The 24,367-nt window shown below is 41.9% G+C and overlaps 1 protein-coding gene across 1 annotated transcript in view; it reads right to left on the bottom strand.

The window, feature by feature from the left end:
- Nucleotides 1-830: 830 nt before the first annotated feature.
- LOC132219304 (leucine-rich repeat-containing protein 37B-like) overlaps nt 831-24,367 on the bottom strand; it is a 63,001-nt gene continuing 39,464 nt past the window's right edge. The window contains exons 7-13 of the mRNA XM_059671675.1: nt 19,045-19,116; nt 18,407-18,481; nt 12,463-12,578; nt 10,521-10,655; nt 9,907-10,034; nt 9,354-9,458; nt 831-872 (exon numbers count right to left, since the gene is read on the bottom strand). Coding sequence (XP_059527658.1) covers nt 831-872; nt 9,354-9,458; nt 9,907-10,034; nt 10,521-10,655; nt 12,463-12,578; nt 18,407-18,481; nt 19,045-19,116 — 673 coding nt within the window. The remainder of the gene's footprint in view (nt 873-9,353; nt 9,459-9,906; nt 10,035-10,520; nt 10,656-12,462; nt 12,579-18,406; nt 18,482-19,044; nt 19,117-24,367) is intronic.

The raw sequence follows: 24,367 nt of genomic DNA, 5'->3' as shown, positions 1-24,367 counted from the left end.
CCAAGACCTCTCCCTCTACACCATCTCCTTAAAGGAGGATTGACAGCAGACGCATCTATGCCAGTCCGTTCTATTTCAGCTTTGGCTAAGGAGCCATTTTTGCAAAAGCTAGGCAAAGCATCAGGATAAATAACTATTCTTTCCAAATTTGATGGTTTCCTCGCTGTAAAATGAGGAGATTGAAACAGATGAGTTATAAATTCTTCTGTATTTTTTTAAATAATGAATTTACTCCCAGACCATAAGTTTTTGGGTTTGTGTTTTTTGTTGTTGTTCCTCTGAGAATCTGCGCTTTTCCAATAAGGATCATCTCACTGGGGCAGGGAGAGCTCATGTTTGGGTTAGTCCGCCCATGAGCTCTGTAAGTTCTGCACTGCATCTTGGGAGCTTTGTTCACCTGGATGTGCTTAATGACCAGAGAATCTACTTCTAAAACCTTAAGCTTGGTGTTGATTTCTGCATTTTTAAGTGCGCGCAGCAAAAATTCAGCACTCTTTTCAGGCCACTGACCTTGCGTCCAGCCCCGTTCTTTGGCCTGGGCACACCTACCAACTCCACCATTGTAATGACAGAATGGCACACACTGCTTGTGTAAAGTGACATCCTTCACCTGTTTGGTGGTTTTTTGAATAGGCATACCCTTGATGGCAGGGGCAGTTTCACAAGTGTGCTTAAAGTGAACACAAAGGTTTAAACCTCTGGACTTCCATGATTTTGTTGGGTTTTCTGACTCAAGTGAATAATGAACCATTTTCAGAGGTCACCTCTGGCTGCTTAGAGAAAGTTCCTCTAGTGCTAAAATTCTATTTTAAAAATCACCAGACTCATATTTACCTTGAGCTTTCTTTTGAAGCCTCCTTACAGCAACAAATCTGGTTTGGAGAAAACAACATCATGATTATTCATCACAATGACCACTGTCTCTAAAGCTTTGATTCCTTCCCTTTTAAGTGAGATGATAACTCTTTTGAGGACAGAAACTCGGTCTGGTCCTTTGACTCTTCCATAGTCTTAACTTAGGACCTTGCATGCAGCTGGCAATGCATTTTATTGGCTGTTTCAGATAACATTCAGCAGATAATTCCCAATAAAAACTCTTAGAAGTAGAAAAGAAAATGAAAGTATCTACCAGAAATTTACACAGCAGCTTTGTTTTAGGTCAAGGACAAGAGTAGGATGCCTGTTATTACTGATACTATTCATCATTGTTGAGGAGATCCTAATCAATTTAATAAGAAAAAATGAAGTACTGGAAAGAAAGAGACAAAACATATTTGCACATGAGATGATGCACAACCTAAAAAGCCTAAGAGCCATAGATTAAACTATTTAAAAATATATATTGTTATTGGTTCCAGATAGGGAGAGGGAGCGATAGAAATATCCATGATGAGAGAGAATCATGGATCAGCTGCCTCTTGCACACCCCCTACTGGGGATCAAGCCCACAACCGGGCATGTGCTCTTGATGGGAATCGAACCCAGGACCCTTCAGTCTGCAGGCCTGCCGGGAGCCGGTCCATCCTTGCTGTTTCAAGGGACCTGGCATATATGGCATACTGTTCTTAATATGTTTGCTCACCTTCTTGGCACTGTGTTTTAACCAAGGTCACCTCTTCGAGAAAGGTTGTTTCCCCAGGTAGGGATTTTCCCCTGAAGTTAGGGAGGGAATAAAACCCCTTAACTAAGTGCCAGGCGGGTAATTAATCACTTTAACTACAAACAATCATGCTTAAGCTGCATAATCTTTACTCCCTGGAATGGAGATAAGAAACGCCCTAACCTTTGTAATAGAGATTGATAGGATTGAATCAACTGGTATAAATACAGATGTAACAAGACAGAAAGAGACAGAACTTAGAACACAGAATTCAGAAGACAGAACTCAGAAGACAGAACTGAGAACACAGGGCTTGGAAGACAGGACCAAGAGAGACAGAGCCTAGGCACAGAACCTACACAGAACGTTCTCTAGAGACAGAAGAACTTCGCTGGAGAGAGCATGCCGGAGGATCCTGGGCAGGGACTGGCCTCGGAGCTTGGAGGCAAAGCCTGGCGAGAGAGCATGGCAGGGGATCCTGGACTGAACCTGACTGCAGAGATTGGCAGGAGAGCCTGACTGGAACCTGGACACTGAACCTGACTGGAGTACCTGGACAGAACCTGGCTGGAGATCCTAAGCAGAACCTCTCTGGAGATCGAGACCAAAACTTGGCTGGAGATCCGGGCTAGAGATCCTGGCTAGGCTGCTGATCAACTGAACCCTGCCTCCATGTCATTCCTTCGTCGCCGACTCCGTCTACGCCTTTGGGAACCCCTGGACCTGCTGGGGTTGGACCCCGGCACAGGCCAACACTCTATCAACTGAGCCAAAGTAGTTAGGGGGAGATTAAACTTTTATTGGCAGTAATACAATTCAGTAAGATGGCTAAATCCAAAATCAAGAGATCAATCAACATGCAGCTATAGCTGGTTTGCTTAGTGGATAGAGTATCAGCCTGCAGACTGAAGGGTCCCCGGTTCGATGCCTGGGTTATAGGTTCCATCCCCAGTGTGGAGTGCTCAGGAGACAGCTGATCAATGATTCTCATCATTGATGTTTCTCTCTCTCTCTCTCCCTCTCCCTTCCTTTCTAAAATCAATAAAAATATATTTTAAAAAAGAGATCAACATGCAAACCTCAATATCTTTCCTACATACCACAAATTAAAAAAAATGAGAGAACCCATTTACAATCCTATCTAATAAAAGAGAAACATGGTAATTGGCATACGACCGCTACCCTTCCCATTGGCTAATCAGGGTGATATGCAAATTAACTGCCAACCAAGATGGCGGCCGGCAGCCAGGCAGCTTGAAACTAACATGAGGCTTGCTTGCTTCAGTGACGGAGGACTTCAACGTTCCCTGCCTGCCGCTGCAGGCCTCTGAGCTGCAACTCTAAGCAACTATGTAACAAATATAGAAGCTAAACAAAACCCTAGAAACCCACTTTAGTCTGCCGGGCTTCAGCCAGCAGGATCGCAACATTGTAAGCAAAGGCCAGAAACCTACTTTCAGCAGCGGAGGTGTAAGAGCTGGAGCCAAGCCTCAAAGCTAAAGCTGGCCCAGAATAAAAAAGAAAAAAAAAAGAAAAAAAGGAGCGGTTGGGAGCTTCAGTCACCCCCAGCCTGAAAACAGCCCTCAGCCCCTCACCCAGACTGGCTAGGCACCCCAGTGGGGACCCCCACCCGGAAGGATATGTGACCAGCTGCAAACAGCCATCATCCCCTCACCCAGGCTGGCCAGGCACCCCAGTGGGGACCCCCACCCTGATCCAGGACACCCTTCAGGGCAAACCAGCCAGCACCCACCCGTGCACCAGGCCTCTATCCTATATAGTAAAAGGGTAATATGCCTCCCAGCACTGGGATCAGCGGAGCCGCAAGGCCTCCCGGCACTGGGATCAGCGTGACAGGGGGCAGCGCCCAAACCCCCTGATCACCCTGGGGCTCTGTGTGTGACAGGGGGCGGGGCCACAACCTCCCTATCCACCCTGCTCTGTTCGTGACAGGGAAAGGCGCCCCAACCCCCTGATCAGCCCTGCTCTGTGCCTGATAGGGGAGAGCTCCCCAACCCCCTGATCGCCCTGCGGCTCTGTGTGTGACAGGGTGCGGCGCCCCAACCCCCTGATCGGCCCTGCTCTGTGTGTGACAGGGTGCAGCGCCTCAATTCCCCCCCAACCCCCCCACGGTTCCTGCTCTGTGTGTGACAGGGTAGAGCCATAACCTCCCCATCGGCCCTGCCCTGAGTGTGAGAGTGGTGGCGCCCCAACCCCCTGATCGGCCCTGCTCTGTGGGTGATAGAGGGCGGCGCCCCAACCCTCTGATGGGCCCTGCTCTGTGTGTGACAGGGGGCAGTGCCCCAACACCCTGATTGGCCCTGCTCTGTGCGTGACAGGGTACAGAGCCCCAGCCCCCCTGATGGGCCCTGCTCTGTGAGTGAAGGGGCAGCGCCCCAACCCCCTGATGGGCCCTGCTCTGTGCGTGATGGGGTGGCGCCGCAACCTCCCCATTGACCCTGCCTTGAGTGTGACAGGGGGCGGTGCCCCAACCCCCCAATCGGCCCTACCCTGAGCGTGACTGAGGGTGGTATCACAACCTCCTGATCGCCCTGCTCTGTGCATGACAAGGGGCGGTGCCCCAACTCCCCAATCAGCCCTGCTCTGAGCCTGACCAGGGGCTGCACCTAGGGATTGGGCCTGCCCTCTGCCACCCGGGAGCAGGCCTAAGCCAGCAGGTCGTTATCTCCCGAGGGGTCCCAGACTGCGGGAGGGCACAGGCCGGGCTGAGGGACCCCTCTCCCCCCCGAGTGCACAAATTTTTGTGCACTGGGCCTCTAGTAAATACATAAAGTACCTAGAAATAAACTTAACAAAAAATGTGTTAAGACCTATGTAATAAAAACATTAAAACTCCTCTAAAGGCCAGTAAGAGAATACACACGAGGTATCCTGTCCCTAGAATTTTGTAAAGATGTCAATTCTCCTCAAATTAAACCTACAGATGCAATGCAATCTTATTCAAATTCCAAGATAGTTTTTTAAAATTGATTTTAGAGAGAGGAAAAAGAGGTAGAGAGAGAAGCATTGATGTAAGAGAGAAACATCTGTGTGAGCAAGAAACATCAATGGGTTGCCTACAAACCACTTCTGACCAGGGATCAAACCCGAAAGATGGGCATGTGCCCTGACCGGGAATCAAACACACCACCCTTTGGTGCATAGAATAACGCGCCCACCAAGTAAGTCACATCAGGCAGGGCCCAAAGTAGTTTTTAAACAAAAACTGGCTAGCTGACATTTGGTAGAGAAAATGTGCAAGAATAGCTATGAAATTTATGAAAAAAGATAAAAAATCAGGAGCTTACCCTATCAGAAGTCAAAATATAAAGGAATTGTAATTAATAGTGATACTGCTATTACCTAATGATACAGAAAAAGATAACTGAATCAACAGAATAGAGTCCTGACAAAGAATTTTAGATCAGTAAAGAAAGAGCCATCCAATAAAAAATTTTTAAAACAATTGGATATTCATGTAGAAAGAAAAGAAGTCAACCACACTAAAAACAAAGTCAATGATCAAGTTAAAAAATTAGAAATAACAATAAATGTTATAAAAAGGGCTAAAAAAGATCAGACTATTTACATACTTGAGAGGACAAAGGCCTCACTAACAAAATCCACACCCCATAAGCCATGGGAAAACTGTCAGATATGGTGACAAACTGTCTACACACATCCTAGGCTTCAGAGCCCCTTGCCCTCTTACACCCTTGACTATCTTCTTCCTGTCAATTTTTGGAACTCTTTTTATATTAAACCAGAGGCTCAGCGCACGAAATCACGTGAGACCCAAACCTACTGTGCTGTGAGACCCATCAATGCACCTCCTGGTGACCGGTCATTTGGTCATTATGGCGTTATGGCCACTGGCCTTTTATAATAGAGATAACTTAATCCTTTCAGTGGCTTTCATTGAATTTCAATGTTTCAAATATTCCCCAGTGTGTTTTTTGTGTGTGTGTATGTGTGTTTTTTTGTTAATTCTCACCTGAGAATTGTTTTCCCCATTACTTTTCAGAGAGAGAAGGGAAGAAGGGAAAGGGTGGGAGAGAGAGAAAGTGTGAGAGAGAGCAATGGATGTGAGAGAGACATATCCACTGGTTGCCTCCCACATGGCACGTGCAACCCAGGTACGTGCCCTGGACCAGGAATCAAACCTGTGACCGTTTGGTGTGTGGGGCGATGCTCTAACCACTGAACAAAACCAGGGCCCAGTGTTTTTGTCTTTTCTAAGAAGACAGAACAGTGGAGTAAGAAGCACAAGCTTTGTAGTCAGGCAAAACAGGATTCTGTTTTTGGTTTTGCCAGTGGGGCCTTAAGTTGATCTCCATCTATGGAAGAAGACAGCACTATGGTCCTCACAGGATTGTGGAGATTGAATCAGGTAATACATGGAAAACTTTTCATCTATGCTTGACATAAACCAGTGCTAAGCCTGGTAATGGTGTCACAGACAAGGTGATTTCTGCCTGTGGTATTAAACGCAGAAAGCTCTTTCCCGACACCAGATTATAAAAATATTGCTCCTAGCCCTGGCTGATGTGGCTCAGTTAGTTGGACATTATCCCATGCATTGGAAGGCTGCTGGTCCAATCCAGCCAGTGTGCCTCAGTGGTTGAGCGCTGATCTATAAACCAGGAGGTCATTGTTCGATTCCCGGTCAGGGCACATGCCTGGGTTGCTGGCTCAATTCCCAGTAGGGGTATGCAGGAGGTAGCTGATCAATGTTTTTCCCTCTCCTCCCCTCCTCTCTCACTAAAAATCAATAAAAATATTTTAAAAGTAAAAATAAGCCCTGGCCAGTGTTTCTCACTGGTTAAAGAGTCAGCCCTCCCACCAAAGGGTTGCAGGTTCAATTCCCAGTCAAGGTCACGTACCTGCATGGCCTGGTGGGAGCTCCTGCAGGAGGCAACCAATAGATGTGTCTTTCACATATCTCTCTCTCTCTCTCTCTCTCTCTCTCTCTCTCTCTCTCTCTCTCTCTCTCTCTCTCTCTCTCTCTCCCTGTCCTTCTTTCCCTACTTCTCTCTCTAAAAGAAAGCAATGGAAAGCAATGGGTGAAGATTTTTAAAAATAATAAAATAAATTAAAATATTGCCTTTTATTTTCTTCTAGTACTTTTATGGGTTTTTTTGCATTTATGTAAATATGTTTGTTTGAGATCTGCTGTTATTTTCCCCTCAAATACTAGATAGGTAGCTTTTCCATTACCATTTATTCATTTTTCTTCCACAGATTATAATACTAAAAGGTGACATTTCAGAAGTCTTAGGAACACACAGGTCTGTCTATGCTACACTCTGTATGCTACTTTAAACAAATATTAGGTTGCATTACTCCTCATTGTAGAATTGCCCCATCTTTCTTCCTTTGAACACCATTACTATCCACTACAAAACATGACATGCTCAAAAAGCTTATCATCTAAGTAGGAAGAGAAAATAATGAAACAACATAAGTAAATACAAATGCAAGGATAAACCACACAGAAATTAAATGCAGTATAGGAGTTTATAGAAATTCCAAAAAAAGCAAAAGGCCATATGCCACCTGGAGATGTAGAGGGTACTGTCTGGGCAATGGCCAATTACTTTCTTCCCAGAGGTCTTGGCAAGTTGACCCCAAGCTACTCCCCAGGCTGCTAGGCTCAGAAATTAAGACTCTCTTCACCAAGAGAAAACTCACTTCTTCCTATCGTGGAAGTCTCAATTTATCAACACCGCAGGATTAATAAAAAATCAAAATGCCAGATTATGACCTGACAGTGAGAACTACATCTGTTCCACAGCATCTGTGCCTCTACATGATCAGGGAAACACATTCTGTAGAGATAGGCCACCATGGCAAACTAAAGCACAATCAGAGAACAGAATAAGAACAAAAGGAGCCCTAGCTGGTGTGGCTCAGTGGATAGAGCATCAGGCCTGCGGATTGAAGGGTCCAGGTTTGATTCTGGTCAAGGGCACATGCCTGGGTTGCAGGCTCAATCCCCAGGAGGGGGCATGCAGGAGGCAGACGATCAATGATTCTTATCATTGATGTTTCTAGCTCTCTCCCCCTCTCCCTTCCTCTCTGAAATCAATAAAAATATATTTTTAAAAAAGAACAAAAGGAATCAGCCAAATCCAATGTTTAATGAAAAGGACTGAATAAGCCAGATCCATTCAACTCCCAGACAGGCACAGCCAGGCTAGTGGGCCTGACTCTCCACATATGCTGCCAGAGATGACATCCCTACTCTTAGGAAATGTTAGGATGGACAATGCTTATGTTGGTCTCTTCTTCACCTATTCTCTGCTTTTACTATTGACCAATCCTCCTGCAGATAGACATTATTTATCTTTAGCAGCTAATGCATCTCATCAGGTTTTACTCCAGTCTGATAGACCAGGAAGCCATTTAGTCCTTACACCTCACGGCTCTGCTCCATGATGTGTTGACATTGGTATTTCTCTCTGGGGGAGCCACCTTTTAAAAAATTGCTTACCACGTTTTTAAGTTCTCAGGGAATGACTTACTATTGGCCCTCCCCCACACAAAATGGTACCAATTTCACAAAAGGACTAGGACCAGGAGGGCTTGAGTTCTCAAGGAAGTCTTCATGAGGACAGATGAACTTGAGCTGGCTTTTGAGAGAGTCACAGGATTTCCCCAGGCAGAGCAAAATAAGGGAATTTTAGCCAAAACCAGTTTGGCTCAGTGGATAGAGCGTCAGCCTGCGGACTGAAAGGTCCCAGGTTCGATTCCGGTCAAGGGCATGTACCTGGGTTGCGGGCACGTCCCCAGTAGGGGATGTGCAGGAGGCAGCTGGTCGATGTTTCTCTCTCATCGATGTTTCTAACTCTCTATCTCTCTCCCTTCCTCTCTGTGGAAAATCAATAAAATATATTAAAAAAAAATAAGGGAATTTTAGATGGGCAAAGGCACCAAAAAAAGTGGGAATGGGCCTGGTGTGGCTAGGTTATGGTGAGGGGTGGCTTTGGCTGGAATGGAGGGCTGCCATGACTGTTGAAAGGGTAAATAAAATATATTATGTTGGATTTATGGGGTAGAGTCAAGATCGTCAGCTTATTAAATCATTCTTTTAATGTCAGCAATCTGCCTGTAGGGAAAGTACACCATTATGTAATTGAACAAAAGGGACACAGACAAGTTCTGGGAACAGCTGACTCCAACATGCCATGCTTTAGAGAAACCTGATGCAGGATTTAGGCTGCAGTGTTTTAACTGAACCTACTAACACCATGCCTTACACACTGGAGAAGAAAGCTGCTAAGTATACCTTAAGAATTGACAAGATCACACGTTTATCATTATGCCATGTCCCATCTGCTAGGGTGACATAGCTCCATGAGGGTGGTGATTCTACATCTCTTCTCATTTCAGCCAACAAGGAAATAAATCAATGGTAGAAAGAGAGTGATGAGTGCATCACTCGACATCGTTCATTTTGAGATGAAGAAATTTTGCTATCATGTCAATTCTGACCTATCAGACTTAAATTTCAAAATAGTCTAGTGACTTACCTTGATTTCAATTCCAGAGAGATCTCTGGGAATGGGATTCATTTTAAAATCCATGGAATATAAATTTGTAATAAAAGAACAAATCATATCTCAGTGCTCATGAATAAAGAGGAGTATCTAGTAGGAGTAGGTGGGACAGTGGCTTTGATTTTCAGGTTGTGGGTTCTGAACCTCCTCTAAAGACAAAATATATTGGAAATCTGAATTAACTGTTGTCTTACCGCAATGAGACAGAAAACTACAAAATAAAAAGCTACTACTGCAATCACAGGTGATGCTATGATGACTTTGTTGTAGTTCTTAAATCCTGGCACTTCATTTCTGAACTGGAAAAAAAAAAAAAGAACATTAAAGAAACCCCACCAGAACACCAAAGAGACAGATGGGATTAAAAAAAAATAACTATTAGCTAGCCTATTCTAGAGAATAGCTAACTATTTGTAACTATTCTAAAATCCCACTCTTCCAGGTAAATAGCTAACGTATAGGTTCTTCAAGAACATACCAAATCTAATGTGTTATGTAATCTGAGAATCAGCATTATCTTGTACAATTTACTTATTTTGGGTGTTAGGTCCTTTTCTCTTCTACCCTAGAACAGGGGCACAATTCCTAAATGAGCAAAATGGGAGATCACTATTTTCGCCAAAGTCACATGGTCAAGATAAAATTCAGACGAGGTGCCCCTGGTCTTCTTGCCTGAGTACTTTCACGGCATGTCCTAAACTGACTAAAAGCCCGGTCCCGGTTCCGTGTTTCAGGAGCTGTCCTCACCTCATTTGGCTCCTCCTCTTCCTGTTCCCCCGGGGCTTCCATCTCCTCATTTTTCCATTGTTCTGTATCCAACTCTCCCTTGGAAACCTTTACTTCCTGCTGCTCATCAAGCAATTTCAGCAGGAGGCCTATTCCAGAAAATAGAGTTTCCTCAATTTATTTTTGAAACTTGAATTGTATAATTCAGGTTTAAGGGAAGGGTTCCCTCTGTTGTTTATCAAATGACTCAGGGGGCATATCTGCATTGTGTACATTTGAAAAGGGTAGTTTAATGAATGGTAATAACATTGATTCTGTATCTTCTAGATATTTTTCCAAGAATAAGGCTGCCAGGCCAGTGTGCTCAGTGGTGAGCATTCACCTATGAACCAGGAGGTCACGGTTCGATTCCCAGTTAGGGCACATACCTAGGATGCAGGCTCCATCCCCAGTGAGGAGCGTAGAGGAGGCAGCTGATCCATTATTCTCTCTCATCATTGTTGTTTCTATCTCTCTCCCTCTCCCTTCCTCTCGAAGTCAATAAAAAATTTATTTTCAAGAAAGAAATAAGGCAATATGTAATTCAGTGCACTAATAAAATCATTTTTTTTAATCATTAAAGTCTAGCTGCTCACTCATGAAGGCTGACAAATTCTCGCTATTTTTCTTTGGGGCTGTCCTCTCTGACTCAATTGTCAGCTCACTGCTGTTGTACTTCTTCCGGCCTTCTATTATTTTCATGAATGGTCCTTCTGTAAGTACTTGTTCATCTGTCAAAAAAGATACCACATTTGATATTGAAAGACTCATGGGACAGCTATTTGTCAGTCCATAGCCATACATCCCAGTCCAATATATAGGGAATCAGCAAATATTTGAGTGCCATTTAGAGAGGAGAAAAATAAATCCCAACTTAAACCTATGATTTTTGACACAACAAAAGGAGAAAACGCATCTTTTTAAAAAGTGGTTACTTAGAACATTCCATAGCATGACATATCGTGACTATATTTAGGATTATTCCATTGGTCCCCAAGGGCCAACTGCCGGTTACTGGAGGAAAGCCAGGGCTGGAAGACCCACTCAGTTAGACGCTCTGCAGATCTACTGTGACTCCTCACATTCACGCACCCCATCATGTCCTGCCTGAGATGCAGAGGGGGCCTGAGCGTTCCTCTCTCCACTCTTCAGGATGCTTGTGTTCTTGCTACCATCACAAATGACCACGATTAACACACACGGCTAACAGGTCCTCATCTGGACACACCCTTCTCCACTAACGTACTGATTCCTTAGCTTGGGCCCTGCCTCCACATATGCCAGCCCCATAACAGACGGTTCTATACAGAAAAAACAGTATGTCTACCCTCGCTCTGTGCTTAAGATTTAGGCAGGCATCTGGGATGTACATTAAGAGACTTGCCAGGTTGTGTACCACTGTGGAATGTTCAATAAATCTATGGAATAATACTTGGGGTTCTAAAATACATAAGGGAAAAAATAACTTGTCAGATGCCTACTTTGCTATCGTTTCATGTCATTTCTTATATTTTCAGCTTTACTTGGGAAACCATCAAAAGCTTCTGATTGTGTGAAGCTCAAGTGCACCATTGTGCAGCTGGTACACAAGAATTTTCAGAAGAATTAAACGTATTGCTGGTGGTGATAAGGGTGAGAAAAGGAGGTAACGTCCTGGGAAAGAGCAAGGGCTTGCGGAGAGCCCCAAACTGGGAGCTGGAGACCTGGGCACTAGATGACAGCTCTTAGCCCTTTCTGGTCTTGTTTTCACTCACCTTAAAAGGAGATTAAAATGCCTGTTCTGCTCATTGTTGGGGCAGAAGGGAGTAATATCATTGGTCAAAACATTGTTTGAAAAATAAGCAACACTGACTTCATGTAAGTAGCACAGCAGTATTATTTATGATGTGCCCCAGATCACTGACAGAAACCCATATTCAAGTTATCTGGGCATGAAATATATTTTGGAAGTTATTAAGTAGCTGCCAATAAACCTAATGTGGAGAAAAATACTTAAAAGCACACGAGTCTTTGGTGGATAGAAAACCTTGTGCTTTAGAACAAGTTCAGAGTTGGACAGCCTAGGAATAAAGAGCTCCCCCATGCCTTAGAAGGGCTGGGTAGCAGCTTCTGGTGATGGATCCAAAAACTCTCATGTTCCAAATAAAACTTACATAAATCAGCATCATTTGTACTCTTTTCATAAACTTGCAAAAACAAAATAAAAATGTATCTATATCTGTCTGCACTGCAAAGGGCAATTGAAACCTAATGCATACAAAACAGTTTACAAACTGTGACACACTAATGAACAAGTTCTCATTTGGAAGTAAAGCACCCAGCAGAGAGCACAACACACACGATGTGGCCATTAATGGAAATACCCTTCCCTTCACCTGACTTTTAGCAAGGAGTAGTTCTTAAAATTTTGGAGTTGAACTCTGAGTAAATGAATAGAAATAATGCAGTTACTTCATTTGCTTACAAACTTATCATCACTGATTACAAATAAAAACAAAATAAAAATTATAAAGTTTATCATGGGCAATTCAGACTCACCACAATGTGTTTTTACCAGACACTCATTGTCACAATGCAGTTTGATTGACTTGGCAACAGCCTCAATATTATTTTTGAAGTGGCAGAGGCAGCAGGCCAAATGGCTAGGTAAGATCCTATAAATGGAAACACAAAGAATTATGTTAGTGTCCAAGGAATTACCTGAGTAGGTAGAAGAGATAGGCCAAGGCTACCACAGGGTTGGGCAAAAAGAATTATTGGGGCATTATCTCCTGAAGAGTTTTGTAGGGATCAATTGGCCATTTGCTATTCATGAATATTGTAAATAAATAGAAAGGAGCAAAGAAGTGCCCAACAGAAGGGTATGAATGGCAGTGGGTATGGGATGCCTAGAATAAATGTGATAGAGATTATAACTGGGTGACACTGATCTGTAGTTTAATTCAGATGTATCTCCTTCTCCCAACCACAAAGAATAATGTTAATAAAATATAAATTATTTTAAAGAAGAACCCATGAGTTCACAATGATACTCAAAAAGAAAAGAGAGAAGCTATTATTTATAGAATAATGCCAGCTAAAAAATGGAGAAAGAATAATCTTTTCAATGAATGGTGCTGGGACAATTGGATATCTCTATGTAAAAAAAAGTGAACTTCAACTCAAACCATATACAGAAGTGGACTTAAATTGGCTGAAAGATCTAAATGTAAAACCTAGAACTATAGAACTTCTACATGGAAACATATAAGAAAATCTTTATAACCTTGAATTGGGCAAGATTTCTTAGATACAATACCAAAAGTAGAATGTATAAAAAACAAAAAAGGGATTAATTGAACATTATCAAAATTAAGAATTTCTGACCCACAAAGAACACTCTTGGAAGAATGAAGCGACAAGCCACAGAATGGGAGCAAATACTTACCAACTGACATATTTAACACAGGACTTGTTTCCAGAATATGTAAATAACCAAAACTCAATATAAAATAGATAAATGATTCAAAGATATACAGGTGGCAAATAAACATATGAAAATATATTTTACATTATTAAACATTAGGGAAATGCAAATTAGACCTACACACTGAGATACCACTACACACCTATTAAACTATATAAAATTAAACAGACTGGCCATACCAGGTATTGGCAAACATGTGAAGAAAATGAAATTCTCATACAATGGTGGGAATGTAAAATCTACAACTATTTTGGAAAATAGTTTTTTTAAAAACTTAAACATACACCTACCGTTTGTTCCAGTCATTTCATGTCCAGGTATTTATCAAGAGAAATAAAAGTATATTTCCATAAAAAGACTTGCACATAAATATTCATAATAGCTTTATTTGTAATAGTAAAAAATTGGAACTCAAATAGCCATCAATACTGATACATCAGTTGAAAAATACTGATATACCTATATATAATAAAATACTTTTCAGCAATAAAAAGAAGTGAATTATCTATACACATAACAACATGAATGAATCTTAAAATAATCATCTGAGTAAAAGAAAAGAGTAGATACTGTATGACTCCATTTATATAAAATTCTAGAAAATGCAAACTAACCTATAGCAACAGAAAGCAAATCGATGCTTGCACAGGAATTGGGGATGGTAAGGAGGAATGGAAGGAAAAATTATGAAGACGCATGATGAAAATTTCTGAGGTTATAGACAATTTGATTTTGGTGATGGTTCTGTGGTATATGAATATATATTGGTTGAAAGACCTAAATATAAAATCTATTACTATGAAACTTATAGAAGAAAACATATGAGTGTATACAAACACAATATATATTTATAAACAGAAATTATTATATGTCAATTATACCTCAAAAAGTTGTTAGAAGTAAATGATGTAGACAACTGGGAAAATTGGAATTTCAACTCTTTATTATGTAATACTAGGGGCCCGGTGCACGAAATTCGTGCACTGGGTGTGTGTGGGGAGGGGAGTGTCCCTCAGCCCAGCCTGCCCCCTCTCACATACTGGGAGCCCTCAGGCGTTGACCCCCATCACCCTCCAATTGCAGGATCGGCCCCTTGCCCAGGCCTGATGCCTCGGCCAGAGGCGTAGACCCCCATCACCCTCAGATCGCCTGATCGGCCCCTTGCCCAGGCCTGACGCTTCCGCCAGAGGTGTCAGGCTTGGACAGGGGACCCCCATCTCCCCCCGATCACTGGCTCTGGCCCCCGCCCAGGCCTGAGGCCTCTGGCCCAGGAATCATGCCTGGGCAGGGGACCCCCATCTCCCTCTGATCGCTTGCTCCACCCCCCACCCAAGCCTGACGCCTCTGACCCAGGCTTCAGGCCTGGGCAAGGGGACCATCATATCCCCCCAATCCCCGGCTCCGCCCCCCACCCAGGCCTGATGCCTCGGCCAGAGGAGTTGACCCTCATCACCCTCCGATCACCAATCACCGGATCGGCCCCTTGACCAGGCCTGAGGCCTCCGGCAGAGGTGTCAGGCCTAGGCAGGGAACCCCCAGCTCCCCGTGGTTGCAGGCTCCGCCCCTGCCCAGGCCTAACGCCTCTGGCCTAGGTGTCTGGCCCGGGCAGCGGGGACCCACAGCTGCAGCGGCCCCGCGATCGTGGGCTTCGCTTTAGACCCAGGCAAGGGACCCCTAGCTCCCGGGACTGCCAGCTTCGACCGTGCCCAGCTCCCATCGCTGGCTCCACCCCTACTTCCTGCTATCACTGGCCAGGGCGGCAAAGGCGCCTGATTCTCCGATCATGGCTGGGGGGCAGGGCAAAGGCGGCCCCAGGGCCGCCTTTGCCCTGCCCCCCAGCTCTTAGCTCCCCCCTGGGTTTCTGATCACTGTCAGTGGCAGGGGGCTTCTTCCTGCTTTCCCTTTTGCCTCCCTGCATTGTGCCTACATATGCAAATTAACCGCCATCTTGTTGGCAGTTAACTGCCAATCATAGTTGGCAGTTAACTGTCAATCATAGTTGGCAGTTAATTTGCATATAGCCCTGATTAGCCAATGAAAAGGGTATCGTCGTACGCCAATTACCATTTTTCTCTTTTATTAGATAGGATTATAGTGTAGGAATTTAATTTCTTCAGTGCATTAATAGTATTATAGTTCTACAGAGCAATGATTTTGAATATCCTAGAGGAAGTCATCTAACTGACAAAGGAAGGATTGACTGTGGCAGATGCTGTGGGAGAACTGAGGAATATGAGGTTAGACAATCACCAACAGATACAACAATGTGCAGATGGCAGCCATTTGTAGGCTGGCCTGTCAGACGCAGTTGGAGCACACTGGTAATAACAGAGCCCTTTCCTGTACTAATTTCATGTAATCTTCTCAACTACCCTTAGCATAACACCAAGTTTCTATTAGCCTGTCACATTGGGAGGGGTAGTACAATTTAAGATGCAATCAGTTCTATAATAAACTGTCACAATAGGGGTCCACAGAAATATTTTTTAAAACAAAAAACAAAACAAAATACTCTGACCCTTACTTTACACCATATAGAAAAATTTCTCAAAATGGATCATAGACCTAAACATAACTAGACAACATCTGGAAGAAAACAAAGGAGAAAATCGATGTGATTTTGGATTAGACAATGGGTTCTTACACAAAAAAATTCTTAGATAAGAACAAAAAAGCACAAACCAAATAAGAAAAACATTGCTGAATTAGAGTTTGATGAATTCGAGTTCCTCAAAATTTAACTTTCCAGGGCAGGCGGCATGGCGTGCCTGCCTGTGAATCCCCGGCAGAAGTGGCCTCGGAGCTGGGCAGTGCCGCACTCCCACCGGGGGCCTTGCTCCCAGGGCAGGAAGGCTCCCAGGGCAGGTGGCGCAGTGCCTGCCCACGAACCCCCGGTGGGAGTGGTCTTGGAACTGGGCGGTGCCGGGGTTAGGGGTGGGTTCCGAGCCACGCAGCAGCCACTTGGAGCCCACCCCTAACCCTGGTGTGTGGTGTGTGTCCGCTGGGGCTGGGGGCATGCTCTGAGCTGGTCGTGATGTCCTGGCCTAATTTGCATATCTCTCTCTTATTATATAGGATTTCTACTAGAAAGGCTAATTAAAAAAAAGCATCCTATATAATAAAAGGCTAGTATGCAAATCGACCGAATGGCGGAATGACGAGTTGCTATGACACACACTGACCACGAGGGGGCAGACACTCAATGCAGGAGCTGCCTCCTTGTGATCAGTGCGCTCTCACAGGGAGAGTGCTGCTCAGCTAAAAGCCCTGAGCTAGGTTCACAGCTGGCAAGCGCAGCGGCAGTGACGGTAGCATCTCCTGCCTCCACGGCAGTGCTAAGGATGTCCAACTGATGGCTTAGGCCTACTGAGAAAGCGCACAGTTTGGGCTGAGGGACCCCCCACCCCATGTATGAATTTTGTGCACTGGGCCTCTAAGAGAAATATATAGGTCAGGTGAAAATGTGAAGCAATTGCAGCTCTCATCTACTGCTGGTGGGAAGGCAAGATGGTACAACCACTTTAGAACACAGTTTAGCAGTTTCTTCACTAATTAAATATGTACTCAGCATATGATGCAGCAACCCCACCTCAGGTATTTTACCCCAAAGCAATGAAAATGTATTTTTACACAAAGACCTGTATGTGAGTGTTTTTATTTTTAATCTTTTAGAATATATATATTTTTTTATTTCAGAGAGGAAGAGGGAGATAGAAACATCACTGAGATAGAACCATTGGTCAGCTTCCTATTGCAAGCCCATGGCCTACGCATGTGCCCTGACTGGGAATTGAACCATGACCCCCTGATCCATAAGTTGACTCTCAACCATTGAGTCACTCACGGCTGGGCCATGTGAGTGTTTTTTGCAGCTTTATTCTTAAAAACCAAAAAACTAGGAACAGCTCAAATATCCATTAACTGATGACTGCATAAACAAATTGGTGTATACACACAATTAGAATACTATGCAGCAATAAAAAGTAAAGAACTACTAATAGATGCAGCAACATGTATAAATGTATTTTAAAAAGGGGGTTATGCTACATGAAAGAAGTCAAATACAAAAGGCTACACCAGTGGTTCTCAACCTTCCTAATGCTGCGACCCTTTAACACAGTTCCTCATGTTGTGGTGACCCCCAGCCATAAAATTATTTTTGTTGCTACTTCATTACTGTAATTTTGCTACTGTTATGAATCGTAATGTAAATATCTGATATGCAAGATGTATTTTCATTGTTACAAATTGAACACAATTAAAGCATAGTGATTAATCATAAAAACAATATGTAATTATATCTGTTTTCCGATGGTCTTAGGCGACCCCTGTGAAAGGGTCGTTTGACCCCCAAAGGTGTCGCGACCCACAGGTTGAGAACTGCTGGGCTATACTCTCCATGATTTCATTTATAAGACATCCTGGAAAAGGCAAGGCTATAATGACAAAAATCAGATTGGTGCTCGCCAGGGGCTGGTGGTGGGAGGAAGAATTGACTGCAAGGAAATATGAGGCGGCTTTATGGGATGACAAAAGTGTTCTGGATCTCTAAGGTGATGGTGATACATTGATCAAAACTACACAGTTACCAAAACTCACTAAACTGTACGCTTTAAAAGTTATTTTTTATTTTTGTTAATCCTCACCCGAGGATATTTTTTCCACTGATTTTTTTTTTTCTGAGAAAGTGGAAGGGAGGGGAGGTGGGGAAAGGGGAGAGGGAGAGAGAGAAACATTGATATGAGAAAAGCACATTGATGGGTTGCCTTCTACAGGCACTCAACCAGGGCCAGGGATCAAACCTGCAACCCAGGTACATGCTCTGGACTGGAAATTAAATCTGAGACCCTTCAGTGTGGGGGCCAATGCTCTTACCATTAAAAAACACTGGCCAGGGTTAAAAGAGTGAATTTTATTTAATAAAAATTAGACCTCAATAAACCTGACTCACGAAAATAATAAAGCAAACCTAAAATAATAACTAAGTGAAAATAAATATAAGAAAAACCAACTTACAGTTTTTCCAGTGGAAGTGTCATCTTGAGGATGTTATCAAGTGTTGTAAATGACACTTGGGTTGCTCCCATGTCTCTGAAGGAGAAGGACCAAACATGCATGATATGAACCCAAAGACAACAATTCTATATCTACTTCAATTCTGGCTTCTCTGTCAAGCCAACTCAAGAATTTATTTGCCATAGGTGATATTTTCTGAGAGCTCTTCTTGAAGAAATTTAAATTTATTTGCATCATCAAATTAATTACTTTGGTGAACAGTACAATCTGTGTTTATTATTTTTACCATTATCCTATTTGTCTTTCTCAATTGCAACCACAACTTGATTATTCTTTTTAAAATATATATGTAATATACAACTTATTCCTTTTTTCTTTCTGAGATCAATGTTACTTCTACATGCATCTACATGTTTCATGTCTGAATGTGTTGTTCTTCAACACTGCTCCCTTCCTCTCCTGGTTGTCTTGCTCTTGTACAGTCTTTTATTATTTTTCTGTGCTAATAGTCATTTTCAATAACCTAGTTAAAATTTAAATTATGACTTTTTAATCAAAATTCAAAATATTTAATCTTGGATGAAAGTAAGAAAGAGCAGAAATTATCTCATGAGCCATGAAATTGTTGCAATACTTACAAATATTTCAGTGCTGGCAAATTAAAAAGATATGGATCTTGAACAGTTGTCAGAGGATTACGATTGAGGATTCTGAAAAATGCAATAGAATTAAAACTGTCTGCATTTTCAATAACTGCCATGAAAGCTTATATTCATTTTGTTGGTACAAAACTTGAAGGTTAAAAAAAATCATTTTCTGTCTTTACCTTTAGATTACGCTTAAGAATCCCTAAAGCATACTTTTTTGGGTAACTACCCAGGTCTCTAAATGATAAAATGGAGAAGAACATGTAAAAAATAGGGAACAAGTTAATAGCAAATAAAAAAGTATGCCAAAGAACTTTTCAGATTGAAAACTCTATTAATGCCCGGCTGGTGTGGTTCAGTGGTTGAGCGTTGACCTATGAAACAGGAGGTAATGGTTCGAGTCCCAGGTCAGGGCACAATCCCAGGGTAGCAGGTTTGATCCCCAGTATGGGGAGTGCAAGAGGCAGCCAATCAATGATTCACTCTCATCATTTATGTTTCTATTTCTCCCTCTCCCTTCCTCTCTGAAATCAATAAAAGTATATTTAAAAAGAGGAAAAAAGAAAACCTTATTAGTCACTATGCTGATACGAAGCTCCTGCTCTATAGAAATTACTATTTCTAGTGTCCTCCATAATTCAAGGTGCTTTTCTTTCATCTCCAGAAATTTTTAAAAATCCAATTTAAACCACCCAGTTAAAGAGAAAAATAAGACTAACTCCTTGGTTTTGGAGCCAAAAAAAAGGATAAATCTAAGAGGAACTGGTGAAAGCCATGTTCCTATCACATACTCCCATGTGTATTTTTATATCACAGGCTTTGTTACATTATATGTAAATCACCTGTTTACTTGTCAATTTCTTGGACTGTTAGTGCCTGACATTTACTAGGTATTTATTTATTTATTATTTTTAAAAATATATTTTATTGATTTTTTACAGAGAGGAAGGGAGAGGGTAGACAGTTAGAAACATCGATGAGAGAGAAACATCGATCAGCTGCCTCCTGCACACCCCCAACTGGGATGTGCCCACAACCAAGGTACATGCCCTTGACCGAAATTGAACCTGGGACCCTTCAGTCCGCAGGCCAACGCTCTATCCACTGAGCAAAACAGGCCAGGCGCATTTACTAGGTATTTAATAGATGTTTGTTTAATAAATAAATAACATTTTGATTATATATCAATGAAATTAACAAATTTGTTAATTGACACAAATTTTTATTCCCAATGCTGAAATAAATGTTCTTTTCAATTCTATAAAACATACAAGTAAAACAAGACAAACAAAAAACAAGAAAAAAAGAAAATCTGTCTTTAGGTTAACTACTCTAAAGTCATTAGTATACTTTTGCAGACTATTATAAAGATGATTATTACAGCTAATATCTATTAGGCTACTGGACATCTGTAATGAACATTTCATATTTAATCCTCACAATAACTTTATTGATATATATTATTACCCAGTTTTACAAATGAGGAAGCTGAGGCACAGTGAGGTTATATATAAGTTGTCCTAGGTTGTCAAGCTAGTAAAAAGCAGAGCTAGAATTTGAACTCAGTTCTGACCTTAAACCCATGTTTAAGCCCCATTAAGTTAGCTCCTACTTTAACCTTAATTCTGAGACCACTAGATATAGAAATCCCTTTTCAAATTTCATGTACCCATCTGGGACAGCCTCTATGAGAATTATATTCTTTTTCTTTTTATTCCTGTTTCCTAATGATCGGCCATGATTAAATATTTAACTAGCTTAGAGTCATTGAGACTTTAGAAATTTAAAAACCATGTTGTAGGCAAATCAGTGAAAACGGTGAAGTAAGTCATCCCTAAAAAACAACTGACAAAAAATGGTCAGAATCAACTTTTTCAAACTGTAAATTTAGCCATCAGGTTTGGAGGAATCCAGGGAACATTTAGTCAAGAGAAATTGTTGCTTCTGTAAGAACAGTGATCTGTGTTGCTTTAACTCATCCTAGAGCTTTGCTCTCCATCCCTGGGGTAACCTTGAAAAACAGCCCACAGCCCCAGTACCACAGAAAGCAGAATGGAATGAAATCATATTCCCAAAGAACTGTCGTTTTACTGTCTTGTGGTTCCCTGGAAGACCACACTTTAAAGGCTTGTTTTTGACCTGAGAGCTGCCTAGCCCCTAAATCCTCTGTCCTCAGAGGGTATTTTGTGAAAACCATTTCATGTAAATGTTTTAACATGGCAGCTGCTGAGGCAATGGATAAAAGTTGGTGTAAAAAATAGGCTGACAACAAAAGTTAAAAGGAAAAGCTGAGAAATAAGATGTCTACAGAGACTCTAAAGTGCTCCAACATATGCCCGGGAAACTGAAAGACCATGAGACATATTCCTGGGAATCTAAAAATAAAAAACTATTACCGCTAGCCTGGCCAGTGTAGCTCAGTGGTTGAGCATCGACCTACGAAGCAGGAGTCACGGTTCAATTCCCGGTCAAGTCACATGACTGGGTTACAGGCTTGATCCCCAGTGTGGGAGATGTAGGAAGCAGCAGATGAATAATTCTCTCTCATCACTGATGTTTTTTCTATCTATCTTTCTCCCTCTCCCTTCCTCTCTGAAATCAACAAAAATATATTTTAAGAAAACAAAAATATATTTTAAGAAAACAAACTATTACCGCTAATACATTCAGGGGTACAAGACCGCTGAAGGTTGCAGGATATAAGACCAATATGAAAAAATTAGCTGTATTTCTATACACATTGAGCAATGAGTAATCCAGAAATGAAATTAAGAAAATAATCCTATATAATAAAAGCCTAATATGCAAAGTGTCGTGTCGACCAGTCGGCCATTCAACCAATCAAAGCATTCAACCAATCTGAGCATATGCTAATGATATGCTAAAGCCACTCAACCATTCACTATGACGTACACTGACCACCAGGGAGCAGACGCTCCCACTGGTAGGTTAGCTTGTTGCTGGGGTCTGGCTGACAGGGACTGAGTGAGAAGGGCTGACACGCCCTGGAACCCTCCCATGGTCACTCTCCAGCTGGCTAACCTTCTGTGTCTCTCCCCGGATCCGATCGTGCACCGGTGGGGTTCCGTGGCCTGGCCTGCACCCTCTTGCAACCTGGGACCCCTTGGGGGATGTCTGAGAGCCGGTTTTGGCCCGATCCCGCAGGCCAGGCCAAGGGACCCCACCAGAGCATGAATTTGTGCACCAGGCCTCTTGTTTCATCTATAATAGCATCAGAAAGAATGAAATACTTAGTAAAAAATTTAACCAAACTTCATGACTCTTATACTAAAAACTAAAACAATATTGCTTAAAAAAATTAAGATGTAAATAAATGGAAAGACATGCTGTGTTCATGGATCAGAAGATGATACTGTTAAAATGGCCCTACTCCCCAAATTGATCTATGGTTTCAATGCAACCCCTGTCAAAATCCCAAATGACTTTTCAAAATGTACAAGCTAATTCTAAAATCATGTGGTAATTCAAAGGACAGAGAAAGCCAAAACAATCTTGATAAAGAACAACGTGGGAGGACTCATAGGTCCTGGATTCAAAACCCAATTCAAAGCCACAGCAGTCACAGTGTGGTATGGCCTAAGGCTAGACATATAAATCAATGGAACAAATTGACAATCCAGAAATAAACCCTCACATGTATTGTCTATTTTCAACAAGGATGCCAAAACAATTCAATGTGCAAAGAATCGTCTTTTTAAATGGGGCTGAGACAACTGTATATCCACATGCAAAATAATAAAGTTGGATTCTACCTATACTTGACACCATATATAAAAATTAACTCAAAATGAATCAAATACCTAAGTGTAAGAGTTAAAGCTGTACAACTCTTAGAAGAAAGCAAGGAGTAAATCTCTATGACCTTATATTAGCCCAATAGTTTCTTAGATATGATACTAAAGGCACAAACTAAAGGAAAAATAGATAAATTAGACTTTATAAAACTGAAGACTTCCAGGCCTCAAAGGACACTATTAAGAAAATGAATAGAGAACTCACAGAATGGGAGAAAATATTTTCAAATGATATATTTGATAAAGTCCTACATCCAGAATATATAAAGATCTCTTACAACTCAATAAAAAATAACCAAATTTTAAAATAGGCAAAAGATTTAAAAACATTTCTCCAAAAGGGATATAATGGCCAATAAGCACATGGAAAGGTGCTCAATGTCTTAAGTCATTAGGAAAATACAGATCAAAGCCACTATTAGATATGACTTTACATTCACTAAGATGGCTATAACCAAGCAGATAGAAAATAATAAATGCTGGCAAGGATATGGAGGAATTGGAATCCTTATACATTGTTGGTGAGAATGCAAAATAGTGAAGCTACTATGGGAAACAGTTGGGCAGTTCCTCAAAAAAGTTAAACATGGCCCTTACTGGTTTGGCTAAGTGGATGGAGTGTCGGCCTGCGGGCTGAAAGGTCCCAGGTTCAATTCCAATTAAGAGCATGTACCCTGGTTGCAGGCACATCCCCAATAGGGGGTGTGGAGGTAGCTGATTGATGTTTCTCTCTCATTGATGTTTCTAACTATCCCTCTCCCCTCCTCTCTGTAAAAAATCAATAAAATATATTTTGAAAAAAAGTTAAACATAGAGTTGCTATATGACCCAGAAATTTCACTCCTATGTATGCACCCAAGAGTATTAAAAACATATATCCAGCTCTAGCTGGGGTGATCAGTGGTTAGAGCATCAGCCTGGGGACTGAAGGGTCCCGGGTTCGATTCTGATCAAGGGCACATGGCCAGGTTGTGGGCTCAATTCCCAGTTGGGGGCATGCAGGAGGCAGCCAATCAATGATTCTCTCTCATCATTGATATTTCTCTCTTTCTCCCTTTCCCTTCCTCTCTGAAATCAATAAAAAACATATATTCATACAAACACTTGTATGTGAATGTTCATAGTAGCTAAATAAAAAGAATAGAAAATTAGTTGCAAAACTCATAAGGGTTCTGCCCCTTATTAACAGTGTGAAACTAGGCAAGTTATCCAAAGTCTCTAAGTTTCAATGGGGATAATATCTACATCACAAGGATTGTTGGGAAAATGAGAATGAGATATAGTGTGAGCTAACTTGTAATGAGCATTTACCATGTACCAAGCACTATTCTAAGAGCTTTAGGCACACTATCTTATTTGTATAGTAATGAAAGTACCAAGTATAGTGCCTGAAACATAATAAGCTCCTAATAAAGGTAGGTGTCAAAGAAACATTATGGGCAGCGGAAGAATTACTCTGCTTTTGAGAGAAAGAAGACACCTTACTATACAGATGGGAA

This window comes from Myotis daubentonii, chromosome 16 (genome assembly GCF_963259705.1).
Source record: "Myotis daubentonii chromosome 16, mMyoDau2.1, whole genome shotgun sequence".
In the NCBI taxonomy this organism is placed as follows: domain Eukaryota; kingdom Metazoa; phylum Chordata; class Mammalia; order Chiroptera; family Vespertilionidae; genus Myotis; species Myotis daubentonii.
The sequence above is the reverse complement of the archived record's forward strand: the minus strand, read 5'-3'. Positions and strand labels throughout refer to the sequence as shown.